Here is a 12,599-nt window from a genome sequence, read left to right as displayed (position 1 = left end):
GGGTTATGCGGGTCAGCGGGTTGAAAATGTCAGCCCGCCCCGCATTTTTACCGCGGGCTGCGAGCCGGCCCGCATGACCCGCCCCACTTTGCTACCTCTATCAGGTCGTTATTGGATCACCCTTAAATATATAGTCTCACACACAAGTTAACAGTCTCGATGTGAAAGTATGTGTTGGAGATCTAATATCGACTAAAGATATATAAGTGGGTGCAAACACTTTATAAACCAATTTAATAAAGTTGAGTTCAACTTAAAGTTCATTTCTTAATACTACTAATAATTTTTAGTTAAGTTTATCGAAAACGATTTCTAGAAAGAAGGTAGAATTTAAATTAAGTCAAATACAATTTTAACTAAAAAATGTCATTACTCTCATAGATTCAATAATAACTTATTAAATATTTTATTAAAAATAGAGTATTACTCTTTGATTTCTAAAATATAAATCATAAGGAAAATCTTCCTATTTGTAGAAAACTAAAAGAAATCTCCTACATCAACTTTTTCCTCAATTTATCTATAACTAAGCACTCTTTTGTATTTTAACATAAATAAAATTAACTAATATTTACGCTAATTAAAAATTTAATTAGTATAACATTACATTTAATATTCATACAGTAGTCGATAAATATAATATATATTACATAGCATTGGAACACCATGTTCCTATCACAATATAATATATACACTCAAAATTAAAATCTATCACTATTACTAAGCAACTTCTCTATTACCACTCACAACATCATTTATCTTTTATTAAGTATAATTACAGTAACCTTTTTATTTAAACTAATGGTTTCATTTTTTATTATAACGTTTTTATTAAAAATAAACTTAACATTTTTTTAAATAAAAATTTTCATATTTGGTATCATTATGCAACTTGATATCTCAGTTATGTTCACCTCTCAAGTAACAACAATCATTTGTCATCACATAAAAAAAACTTAATTTTTTATTTTCTCATAAAAAGAAAAAAAAAACATTACTAGTTTTTATAATACTTTTTTTACATATGTATAAATCATATTATACCACAACAAGAACATCTAGACCAAATGTAACCAAAGACTAAGACTACTTAAGTAACTTTTAACTATGGTGGAAGAATGCATTTACATAAAGATATGCATATTTATTAATTTTAGTATATCTCAATCTCATAAAATCGATTTTAAATTAGTTTGCAAAAATGTTTTAATATTTAGTCAATGTAAGATATTAATACACCTTTCTTATCGAGATTATCAATTCATACAATATTTATAAGTGATCCAATAACAATTCAACAACAAGTGATTTGAAAAATCCAACCAACTTTCTTTATGATATATTTTAAATAAAAGTCAAGTAAAATTCACTTCTTAATAATTTTTTTTTAATATATATAAAGAAGTTCATATTATCAATGTTGATGGAAATGGATTTTTTTTAGTAAAAAATTTATTTGATTTTCTCTACGAAAAATCTTTTTTTTTTCAAGAATGTCACCATAAAGATTAAAAAAGTAAAAGAATATACAAGATTGCAATTGAGGAGAAATTTGGAGAAGAAAAAGTCTATAATACAAAACATTTATGATAGTTTAGTTACCTAAAAAGAAACTGTTATAATCTTACTCAAAAAGAGTAGCATTAAAAAAAAATGGTCAGGTAAAAAAAACTCACCCCCCTTAAACAAAACTTTACATTGCATGGGGTTATACACTCTTTTGAGATATAACTCCTCAGTTTCTGAATGTTTCCAGAATTGCTCTCCCAGGGGAACCATTTTTCTTGGGCCGGTGTCAGAGTTCAGAGCCTAACAAAGGGATGTCAGTGAAGGATGGAGATGGAGATGGTGATGCCTCAGCCAATTTACATGGTGGAATGTAATGTGAAGAAGTTGAAGTCATGGTGATGAACATTCAGCTGTTTCAGCCATGAGTCTGCAGCACTGTATAGACATGATATGCTCTCATTGTCATAAGGGTCAGTGTTTAGCCAAACATCTCCTTGCATTTTATATGTAGCTAGTCCAAAGGGAAGGAGTGACACATGCTCACTGTTCTGTTTCTTCCCATTCTCTCCTTGGTTCTTCAAACAGCATACATCACACTCCATTGCACAATCTGCACACACACATTTCAGATCACATTCAGCTTTCAGCAGATAGTATTTGAACCAAAAACCAGCCAAGAACCTTAGGGGTTATGTATAACTATGTCTGTCATGTAGTGATAGGCCAATGAAATTGTGTGTAGCACTTACCTCTTGACATAGCTTTTAGAAAGAAATATAGTATAATCTACTCTTTTTGCATGCTTACCTAATGACCTATAACTCATTTGAACACAATCAGGCATTATAATATTTGAAAATCCTGAATTTGGAGGTGAATAATGAGATAAACAAGCAAACCTCAAAAACTTGAACTACAACTAATTTGATCTTCTTTTCCACTATGCAGAAGAAAAAAAAGTATTCAAAACATTATGATACCTTCAAAAGATGATGACAGAGTATGGTAAGTGAGGAAGCATGCTTCCAATTCCTTTTCATTGTTTCTGCTTGGAACAGTATAAATTGGGTACCTATTCAATGATGAAAAGTCAGTATAAAATCTCTCTACCATGGAAATTAACAGAGGCTAGTCATCCTCTAGAAAGTAATATAAACAAGATAAAGAAACCACAGATTAAAAAGTGGTAATGAATGATTGTTGAAACCTGGAGTGTCAGCTTAGCTGAGATGAGATGTCAGTTTTCATAGTGATGTATGATAGTTTTTATTTAAAAAACAAGAGGTAAAAATTATGATGCATTCAATTTATACAAGGACCAACTTTGCCTTGAATTACAATAACAATAACAAAGCCTTATACTACTACTACATTATCACATGACATGATTTCCTTCAGTTAAATACCAAATCTTCTGAGATGTTATTTAATATACTTGACATTGTTAATCCAAGAAAAACGTAAAATCACATGTAACAAAGCAACAAACTATGCTCACCAAGAAACAGCCATCCAACTTGCTGGGGAAAGATCCACACTCTTCAAGGTCAGTAATGCTGGATGGGTCCGAGCCAACTCGTCTATCTGAAACAAGAAACAGCCCAAAACAATGTATAGAATGAGTGTAGTGACATACAAATCCAAAAATCTCTGTTATTTCATTTGAATTCAGGTGGTAAAAACTGAAGTGAATACTACTTGAGAAAAAAAGAATACCTTCTCAGCAAGAGGAACCCTTGAGTATGGAGAAGCCATCTCAGTATACTGTAAATAAAGGTAGCCAAGCTTGTTGTCCCTTAGCCAGGAACCCTCCTGCTCACAGCATGAGTCCTCAGAAACAGCATCCTCCCAAGCTTTGCTGGAATTGTTACTCAATGATCTAGAGAGGTTATCACTTGAACTATCCTCACTCCATGAATCACTTTCAAATTCAACTCCATCACAATCCTCTCTCCGGTTGCTTCAAAACACAAAAGAGGAAGATCAATTACAGCATTTTGTTGACATGTTTAGCATAATATACACGAGGCTTTGTCTCCCTACATACCGAGATGCTGCAACAGACTTGTTGCTGTAGATTTGGATAGCAGATAGGTATGGAACATAGTACTGAGTCACAGTCTCACCATCCTCCAACGTCACCGGAGTTCCGGCGCCATACGCGCTCCATTCATAGTAGCGGTCCCAAAGGTCTTGCAGAGTGAAGAATTCAACTTTGTCCTTGCCAAGAGGCTGCCAGAGGGGATTTAGATCAGTAAAGGAGCTCTGCAAATTACATGATAAAAGCAAAGAAAATTAAGGATACCAATCACCAGGTAATGGTCCTTCTTCCTTTTATTAACATGAATAAGTGTTTCTTAATTGAATCAAAATCAGATTAAAGAAGCATATTAAATCACAACCAGAATTAACTAACACTACTTCACTTCCTCTAATCTCTTGACTGTAAACAAAAAATAGTTCATTACAAGAGGACAACTAATGCAAGACTAAATAGTATATAGACTGAATATGTAAATGATTTATATGACAGTAAATTTGAACAATGATTTTTTCATTTTATAAAAAACTATCATGATAAGTATCACTATAAAACATGACATCTCAGCGACATTTCAGCTAAGCTGAGATATCAGGTTGTCATCACATGAAAATAGTATTATAATTGGAACAATGATTTCAAATTGGTTGCTAATGATAAGTGTTTTATAGCAACAATGCATGTAGATTAAACACATTACACCAAATATTGCAAAAGAGGTTTTTTGTAAGAAACTAAGAGTTAGAATGAAAAAAAACACATTCCTATCTACAATGCTTTTTATAAACTACCAATTAGTTTAAGATAGAGTTTATGCCAATAGAATATGATAAAAAAAGGAACAGTTGACAAAAAAAGTCATCAGCCACTACAAGCAGTAACAGCTTAAAAAGCATAGATGTTAGAAACAGCATATTCCAGAAAATCATGTTTTCTTTTTGCTTCCTTCATTTGTCCCCCTTCTGAACAGCCAAAAAGCATTGACTGGTTCTCAAAACAACAGATGCTGATAGAAAACCACTAAATGAATGGCATTGTAATAATGTGGTAACTTTGAAAACAGGAGCAGGAAAATCCCAGAGGACATGTCCTTCTAAGTAACAGCTTGCCAAAAATAATGAATGATTTTAATACTAGCATGAACCATTTTTACCACAAATCAAAACTATTGGCTTGTGCCCACAAAATGTGCAATGACCAAGTTCCCAGTCAAACACGACACATTAAGTAAAGTAGAAGCAGCCACAACACAAACACACGCTAATCTCATCAATGAAAATCGATGGTTTTTTATCTTTAACGTTAGGCCCTTGTCTCTAACACCACATGCCAAGATTGAAGAAGAAACAAAAATCTCTCACCAAGTCAAATCAAGTATCATAATTTCCACACAAAACCATCTTGACTACGAACAGTCACCCATAGTTCATGCTTAAACAAGACAAAAGCATCAGAATTCAAACAAAAAAAAATCAAATTTTGCATGATCCCTCTTTCAGAACGAAAAGTGGAACCTTCCTAATCTAGATTTTTGAATTTTCTAACCAAAGAATGATTAGAGTAAGTGTTAACAAATTTAAATCCTACAAGCAAAGTATATAAAACATGCCTAATTAGTTATTTATTTTCCATTTTTTTCAAACTGAAGTTGCGGAAAGGATAATGGGTAGTCTCATATCACACAATTGGGGTAAGAAAAGATACAAAATAATTAATGAAATTTGTAAGAAGAAAAAAAAGAAGACAACTTTATTCTGACTTTTCTAAACTAAGAAAAATTTATAATTATAAAAAAAAAAAGGTATTTTTCTTGGAGAAAGAAAACTCTGGTGTCAGTATCAACAATGGTTGATTCAACATTTACTTTATGTACCATAATAATTAAAAAAAAAATGACAGGTACGAAGATTTTTCAAAAGGCATCAAATGGATATTCCCTACACAGGTCTTCCTTCTATACGACATCGTTTCAGCCATGACAGAAAATCATAGAAAAATATTACAACAATAATTACAAAAATACTAGTAATAATTCAAATTCAAATAAATAATATTGTTTTATTTTTAAAATAAAATTAAAATAATAATAGTATTACCTGTATATTAAAACCATTAATTGGTTATTAATTTGAAATAAATGTATTTCATCATATTTTAAAACTTTAATATCACAAATATTCAAAAGTTACGATTTTATATTTATTTGAAGGAAGTTAAATTCATTGATTCAATACGTTTTTAAAGCTTTATTCAACAAAAAGAAACGGTGATTGATATCATTAATATTTTGAAATGGAATAATTCCAAAAACTGATTGTGCTAAATTAGAGAAAAAATTCATTTAATATTTTCTTTCATTTTTGTTATTACAAAATTTCAATGACATCACAAATACCACAAATAGCTCTTCTGAGAAAACGACAGTTACAAATTTATTATTTTAGATCAAACGTTGAATAACAAAGTTACATCTTTAAATTTATTTCATATCCACTTTGGGTATTTTCAATATTTAAATTAATTTATTTAAAAAAATTTACTCATAAATGCAAGTGACGGGTACAAATATTCTGAGAACAGAAAAACCAAAAATATATTCACACAAGTTACGGAAAAATAATTTTTAATTGAAACTTAAAAAAAAATAATAATTCCTATCCAATTTTTTTAATTTATTAAAACTTTAAAACAATACCAAATGTGTAGTCTGATAAATTTATTAATTTGTACTATAATTACCTTAAAATCATACCAAGACCGAAAAAGAAGATAAAATTCTCTAAAATTAATATAGCAAAGTCATTAAATTTAATTTTAATTAAATAACATGTTAAAAAGTCAATGCATAAAGTATTTATACAAAGGGAAATATTAATTACTTATTTCAAATAAATTTTTTTGACTAAATTTATCAAAAAAAAAATTAATATTAATTTATATTATTTAATGAGTTTTTTAAAAATATTTTTAACAAGTATTAAAAAACACTCCTCTTGCACAAGTCAAAATCAGTGAATTTCATGAGAATTAAAAAAGATTTCACCCTGCAGTGATTCACACAGAATACAAAAACGAGTGAAAAAGGAAACAATTAAGAGATTGAAGAAAGATCCAAAAAATATTCCAGTTTCTGCATATGGTAATGGCAGAAATTAAAAAACACAACATAAATAAACACAAATGAACAAACAAACGCACCGTCCGATGAATCGAAGCAAAGAGAATCAGCCCAGAGAGACAAAAATAGTGGTACTTCTTGAACACAACCCAAAGAACAAAAACACAGAAAATCAAAATTTGACAGAGAAATTAAAACGAATGAAACAAATACCTTGGGTAGAGTCTGAGAAGGAACATGAGGGGTGACACATTGAAGGAAGCGTTGCAGGTTGGAGGGAGATGTGGCTGAGAAGCAGGTGAAGGAAGAGGTTGAGTAGGAGGAGGAGGAATAGGAAGAGGTGGTGGAAGAGGGCATTGTCGTTTGTGAGTAATTTTCAGGAGAAAGTGAGAGAGAATGCAGAGAGAGAAACCCACAGAAGAATGATGCAGGAAATGGGGTTTAGTTTGGATATATAGGAAGCTCTCAAGTCTCTCTCATTGTGAAGAAGATTGTGACACACAAAGGACAAAAGATCGTGTTTTTATTGGTGGGTTATGGGGGAACTGGTATGTGGTTCAATCAATAATCAAGGAGAACTCTGCAACCAGATTTGGAAGATTTTCATGGGGTGGGGCATGAAGAGGAGAATCAGGAACAGAAACTGAGAAATTGAAAATGGGAAGAAGAGAGAAGAAAAAGAAGGGATAGAGGAAGTGGACAAAGTGCACCCACTCAATATTTTAAGCTGGAAAATGCAGGGAACAATTGATTGAACCTTCTGGGTTTGTGAAATACTCCATGAAAGTGAAAAAGATTGAAGTTTTTTTATGGTCTGAGAATTTGGTGTTGAAGAAGAAGAAGAAGAAGAAAGAGAAAAAAATGTAACTGGTTTTGGTGTATTAATTGAGGGATAAGAGAAACGGATTTGGGGGGTTTTGTACTGATTTTTTTTGTTGACAAAAGTGACATAGAAAGAGAGGTTTTATAGAGAGAGAGAGAGAGAGAGAGAGAGAGAGTGTCTGAGAGTGAGAGGAAGAGGAAAAAGGAAGAAGAAAGAGAGGAGAGTACGTGATGGCGCGTCGCGGTGGCGAAGGAGAGAGAGTTCGCTTCGCCGCGTGTTAAGGTTCAAGTGTTGTCAGTACCTGTTTTTTATTTAATTTAACGTAGTACACATCAATTTATGTTTTATTATTATCCATTCAAAAAAAAAATTGAGAAATTTTATCAATCGAATAACTAGTTTCTATGAATATTTTGTATTCATAATAATGTTTACTAAAATAAATATTTTTTTATCTAAAAAATGATCATACTTTACCTTTTTTAAAAAAGTTAAAGTTGACTGGTTTTCTTCATTTTTATAGAAATTTTATATTTTTTTTTCTAAATTTGCTTTGAAGTATATTATGCCAATATTTATATTTATAAGAATATATAAAATGAATATATTCATTGAGAGGGCTACATAAATCCTAACTTTTTTTTTTCTTAGAAACTTTATATTGTGATATTTGAAGAAATAATATAACTTTAAAAGTTTCAGTTATGGCTGAGTAATTAATATGCTATTAATTATCATAATATATTTATTAATAACTTTATTAAATACTTTTATTTCTATCAATGCTATTAAAATTCAGCTTTTAATAAATAAAAATTTGTATTTTTTTCTTCACTTCCAAAATTTTGAATTTTCATTGTGTAATTTGTTTAGATAAAATTTTGGTTGCAACATGATACACGTGTCGAATATCTTTTGGGATAAGGTGTGTGGGGTCGTAGAGTTTTTTATTTTTTTAATGTTAATAAATTATATTACTGTAATATATTTATTTATTTGTTGTATTTTGTATTCACTCTACATGCATGTTCATTCAGCATAATTGAATGTGATGATGATGAAGATGAGATGACTATTCATAACATTCATTTTCTGGATTTATCATTATCCATAAATCAAATTCTAATAATGATGGTTTATTTTTCGATCAAATATAGTAGCTGAGTTATTACACTTTTTAAAGATTAAGATTTGTATGCATTACAAAAATGAATATATATTAATTAATTAATTAATAAGAGTCACTTTTAATATGTCTTTTATGATAATTATTATAAAATTAATTTAATACATATTTAAATTATAATTACTTAATTAATAAAAAAGTCTTAAACCATTAACATATATATTGTTTTGCATTTATTATTTCTCACATTTCTGTTTATAGTCCTTATTCAAATTTCAAAGTCTTTAAAACTCTTTTTAATCTCTTGAGTTGAGTCACAATGTTAAATTAAATTATGATATAACAGTGAGATTCAAAGAGTTTTTTTTTTCTTTTTAAATAAGAGATTCAAACAGTTTAACATTTGAATGTTGCAGTTGTACCATTTTTACATGAAGAAGTCATGTTCTCCTTTTTTCTATTTTTTATTTATTTTTTTTCTTGATTAAAAGAAATAGTTTAACATTATAAATTCTGTCAACTAATCAAACTGATCCAAAAATTAAAAACTGAAAAAACACAAATTATTAAAAGTTGTAAGTTATACTACTACAAGTGCTATAACAGAAAAAAAAAAGGTTAAAAAAAAAATTAGCCAATCAAATTTATATTGAAAATATGAAAAATTTAAGAAATAAAAGGATAGTGCTGATATTTTATTTTTAACATAAGGTGATAAACATAAATACATTTTACTTTTTTTAAAGTATATTGCATTTTAAATTAAGGGAGTTATTCAAAATGTGATAATTCATAAGTTTAAAGTAGCTAGATTATTAAGTTGATCATTCAAAAATTCAGAATAACGTATATATAATTATAATTTACAATATAACATGGAAAAATGCAATGAATTTTAGAAAATAACTATTAATTTTATTGTCTATATTTTCTATATACGTTTCAATAGATCAATTTATATGTTGAAAACAGAAATAATGTAATATAAATGTTTACAACAATTTAGTTAAAACATATTGATAGAATTAAAATATTTTTATAATAACATTTGATTACAAATTGTTACGTATGACTTGTTGAATGTTATTTAAAAATTATATTTAAAACAATATAAAATATGTGAGATTGCACGTAACCTTGACTTTTTAATACAGATTTTTTATAGTGGAAAATGGTGTAATAGTATCTATTATAAATTGCTAAGAAAAGATTAACACAGTGTATAAAATGTGTGAATATAATAATATTGTTTTCAAACCATCAGTGAGATTAGTGGTATAAAGATTTTTTGTGAAAATTTGCAAAACTGCAAAGAAAAGGTCAGTTTTACTATTTATTTTTAAAATGATTTTAATGAATTAATAAATATATTTACATTGTGGAAATTTAACTCGTTTCATAAATAGAGGTATGGTATTTATACAGATGTACAATGAACTCTAATATATCTTTATTAGAAAATATGGAAGGATGATACTTAAGACAATAACTAATGAATACAGATTGGCATAATTAATTTTCCTTTTAATAATTTAACTTCAAATTATTATCAAATTGTCCACAAGTAGTTGCTTTCATAAAATTTACTTTTGACTTTTGCAATTTTTAAGAAAATTTGCTCTAAGAATTATTCCATAAGTAGATCGAATTAATGACTTTCAAAGAATATGTAATGTACAAGTCAACTAGTAGATTCTAAAAGTAAGAAAAAAATACATTAAATCTATGCCTTATATGATGATAATAATAAAAGTAATGGAAGATTTTTTTTTTTCAAGAAAATTTATTTAATATTAATCGAATTAGTTAAGCTTCATCTACCATATGCAAGGATTTTAGAATAATTTTAAAGTAAAAATAGTATAATTAAAATAATATATGAATATTTTATTATTAAAATGAAAAAATTATATAAATAGAAAAATGAGTTATTTGAATTTCATTTTAAAATAATCACCGTCTTTTTAGAAAAGCTTTTTTCTATTCTCCTTAACCTTCTTTTTACATTTCTAACCTTATCCTTCGTAGACGGATGATCAAAGGTTATCTTTGGACTCCTGACAGTGAGTAGAGCAAAACTACCCGATCATATTTATGTTCAAAGTGAGTTATTTACAACATGTTAGATAATGTACATTTGGGATGTTACACCATAACTCTCAATGTCACGGTCCAAGACTAAAAATAATAGTAATATGCTTCAACAATGTTAACAAATATTATATTGATTCCAAACTATCTATGTACGATAATGTTTTTATGTGATAAATAAGCATATAAAATTAATTAATGATATGATAATTTAATTTAAATGTTAATTATTTAATATTGTATTTTATATGTATATGGAGTATGTGGGTTAGTTTTGTATCTACGAGGAGTATAATAGTTGTATTGAAAAGATATGTGATAATATAATTTTTTTAGTAATGGTTGTAGTAAACTAATTGAGCTTCCTCGGTTGAAAATAGTTAAATTAAAGGATGATGTATGATTGTTATCTTTTAGCAACCAAATTAATTATATTTTAGCATACTAATAAAATAAATTTATATTTTAGTATAGATTGTCTAACGTAATGTTAGACGATCTACCATCAACGAGATGATAGTACAAATGTGGTCAAATGACTCCAAATTATCGAATTCAATAGTAAATATAGTAAAATTGTGTTCATAATTCACAATGAAAATTAAAGATTTCGTAATTTTTTTAAAAAAAAATTGTATGTGTGATGATATTTTTTAGTTTAATGAGACTTTACAAATTTGATAATTCGCGTTGTTTAGAATATTGTTGTTTAAAATATTCCTATACTTAATACACTTACAAATCATACCATAAATAAAGACAGAGTAAACTATACATCAATACAGAGTAAACTATACATCAATATAGAGTAAATTATACATCAATATTGTAATCAGGAATTTCATCTAGGAGAAAATATGTAATTTATATAAGATTTGTCGTATTTGAAATATATATATATATATATATATATATATATATTATATAACTTTTTAATATATAATGGTGGTACACAATTATTTAAAGGAATCGGTTTAATAAATGTTTAAATAGATGGTGTATGTGCAATACCCGTATTTTGAATAATTTATCATTTTTAATTTATTTACTAAAATAATATTTAAATAAAATATAAGATGACGTATATGTTATTTAAAGGACTTTTTAATATATAAAGAGAGTATAAACTACAGAATTATATTAAAAAAGGAATCGATCCAAAAGAAATGTTTAAATAGATGGTATATGTGCCCATACCCATATTTAACCACAAAAATACATGTAAATATTAATGGAAACATATATAATATTTATATTGTATTATACTAGAAATAATACAATTAAAGAAAATGAACCGTATGTACGAAATGTATATACCTCATGCAATGTAAGACTTGGACCAATAGCGAAATCTTAACTTTCACCAGCTCAAATCGATAGGTAGTTGCCCAATTGCATTAATGGCTCTCTCTCTCTCTCTCTATCATCACCTTATTTCCAACATAAAAATAAATATCTTTTATCATAAAATTTAATCTCAGCTTTCCTTTATTATTTTTTAGAATTTTCAAATTTCCTCATTTTATGTATTAGTTTCAAGTTAATTACATCTTTTAATAATTTTTATTTACTCAAATGAAATTTGGTGTTAATAATAGTGATAAAAAAATATGTTAGCTAAATTCCATAGGTTTAGGCTTTTTTTTTCAATTTAGTTTGTAAATTTAGATTTAGGAGGTCATTTTGCTCCAACGTGTCCTTGACTCATTAAAAGTGAGGTGGGACAGATCGGTTGGTTATCAAGATTATATGGATTGAAATTGATAACTTGCTCTTTCACTTTTCAATTTTTTTTTATATTTTATATTTTTTATCTATTTATTTGGTTGTAATAATTAATATTATTTTTGAATAATAAAAATGTAAAGATATAAAAAAAATTATACAAATA

The 12,599-nt window shown here is 27.7% G+C and overlaps 1 protein-coding gene across 2 annotated transcripts; it reads right to left on the bottom strand.

Moving 5' to 3' along the window:
• Positions 1 to 1,552: 1,552 nt before the first annotated feature.
• On the bottom strand, positions 1,553 to 7,784 carry LOC137837801 (uncharacterized). 2 transcript variants are annotated; one of them, XM_068646935.2, is made up of 6 exons: positions 6,882 to 7,784; positions 3,557 to 3,774; positions 3,226 to 3,469; positions 3,008 to 3,093; positions 2,490 to 2,581; positions 1,553 to 2,119 (listed from the first exon to the last, which is right to left on the bottom strand). In XM_068646935.2, the coding sequence occupies exons 1-6, from the start codon at positions 7,023 to 7,025 to the stop codon at positions 1,866 to 1,868; spliced, it is 1,038 nt and encodes a 345-aa protein (XP_068503036.1). In that variant the 5' UTR covers positions 7,026 to 7,784; the 3' UTR covers positions 1,553 to 1,865. The 2 variants fall into 2 exon arrangements, with proteins under 2 accessions (XP_068503036.1, XP_068503037.1); XM_068646936.2 differs by having other exon boundaries at positions 3,557 to 3,741; positions 6,882 to 7,783.
• Between the last annotated feature and the right edge of the window lie 4,815 nt (positions 7,785 to 12,599).

This window comes from Phaseolus vulgaris, chromosome 4 (assembly GCF_051622355.1).
Source record: "Phaseolus vulgaris cultivar YP4 chromosome 4, ASM5162235v1, whole genome shotgun sequence".
Lineage (NCBI taxonomy): Eukaryota > Viridiplantae > Streptophyta > Magnoliopsida > Fabales > Fabaceae > Phaseolus > Phaseolus vulgaris.
Note: the sequence above shows the minus strand (reverse complement) of the source record. Positions and strands in the feature narration are given on the sequence as shown.

Coding starts and splice junctions, on each gene's coding strand:
- LOC137837801 (XM_068646935.2), bottom strand. CDS start 7,025: ATGCCCTCTTCCACCACCTCTTCCTATTCCTCCTCCTCCTACTCAACC. Junction 3,094..3,225: donor GGGTTCCTCTTGCTGAGAAG/GTATTCTTTTTT, acceptor TTCTTGTTTCAG/ATAGACGAGTTGGCTCGGAC. Junction 2,120..2,489: donor TCTGTCATCATCTTTTGAAG/GTATCATAATGT, acceptor GTGTGTGTGCAG/ATTGTGCAATGGAGTGTGAT.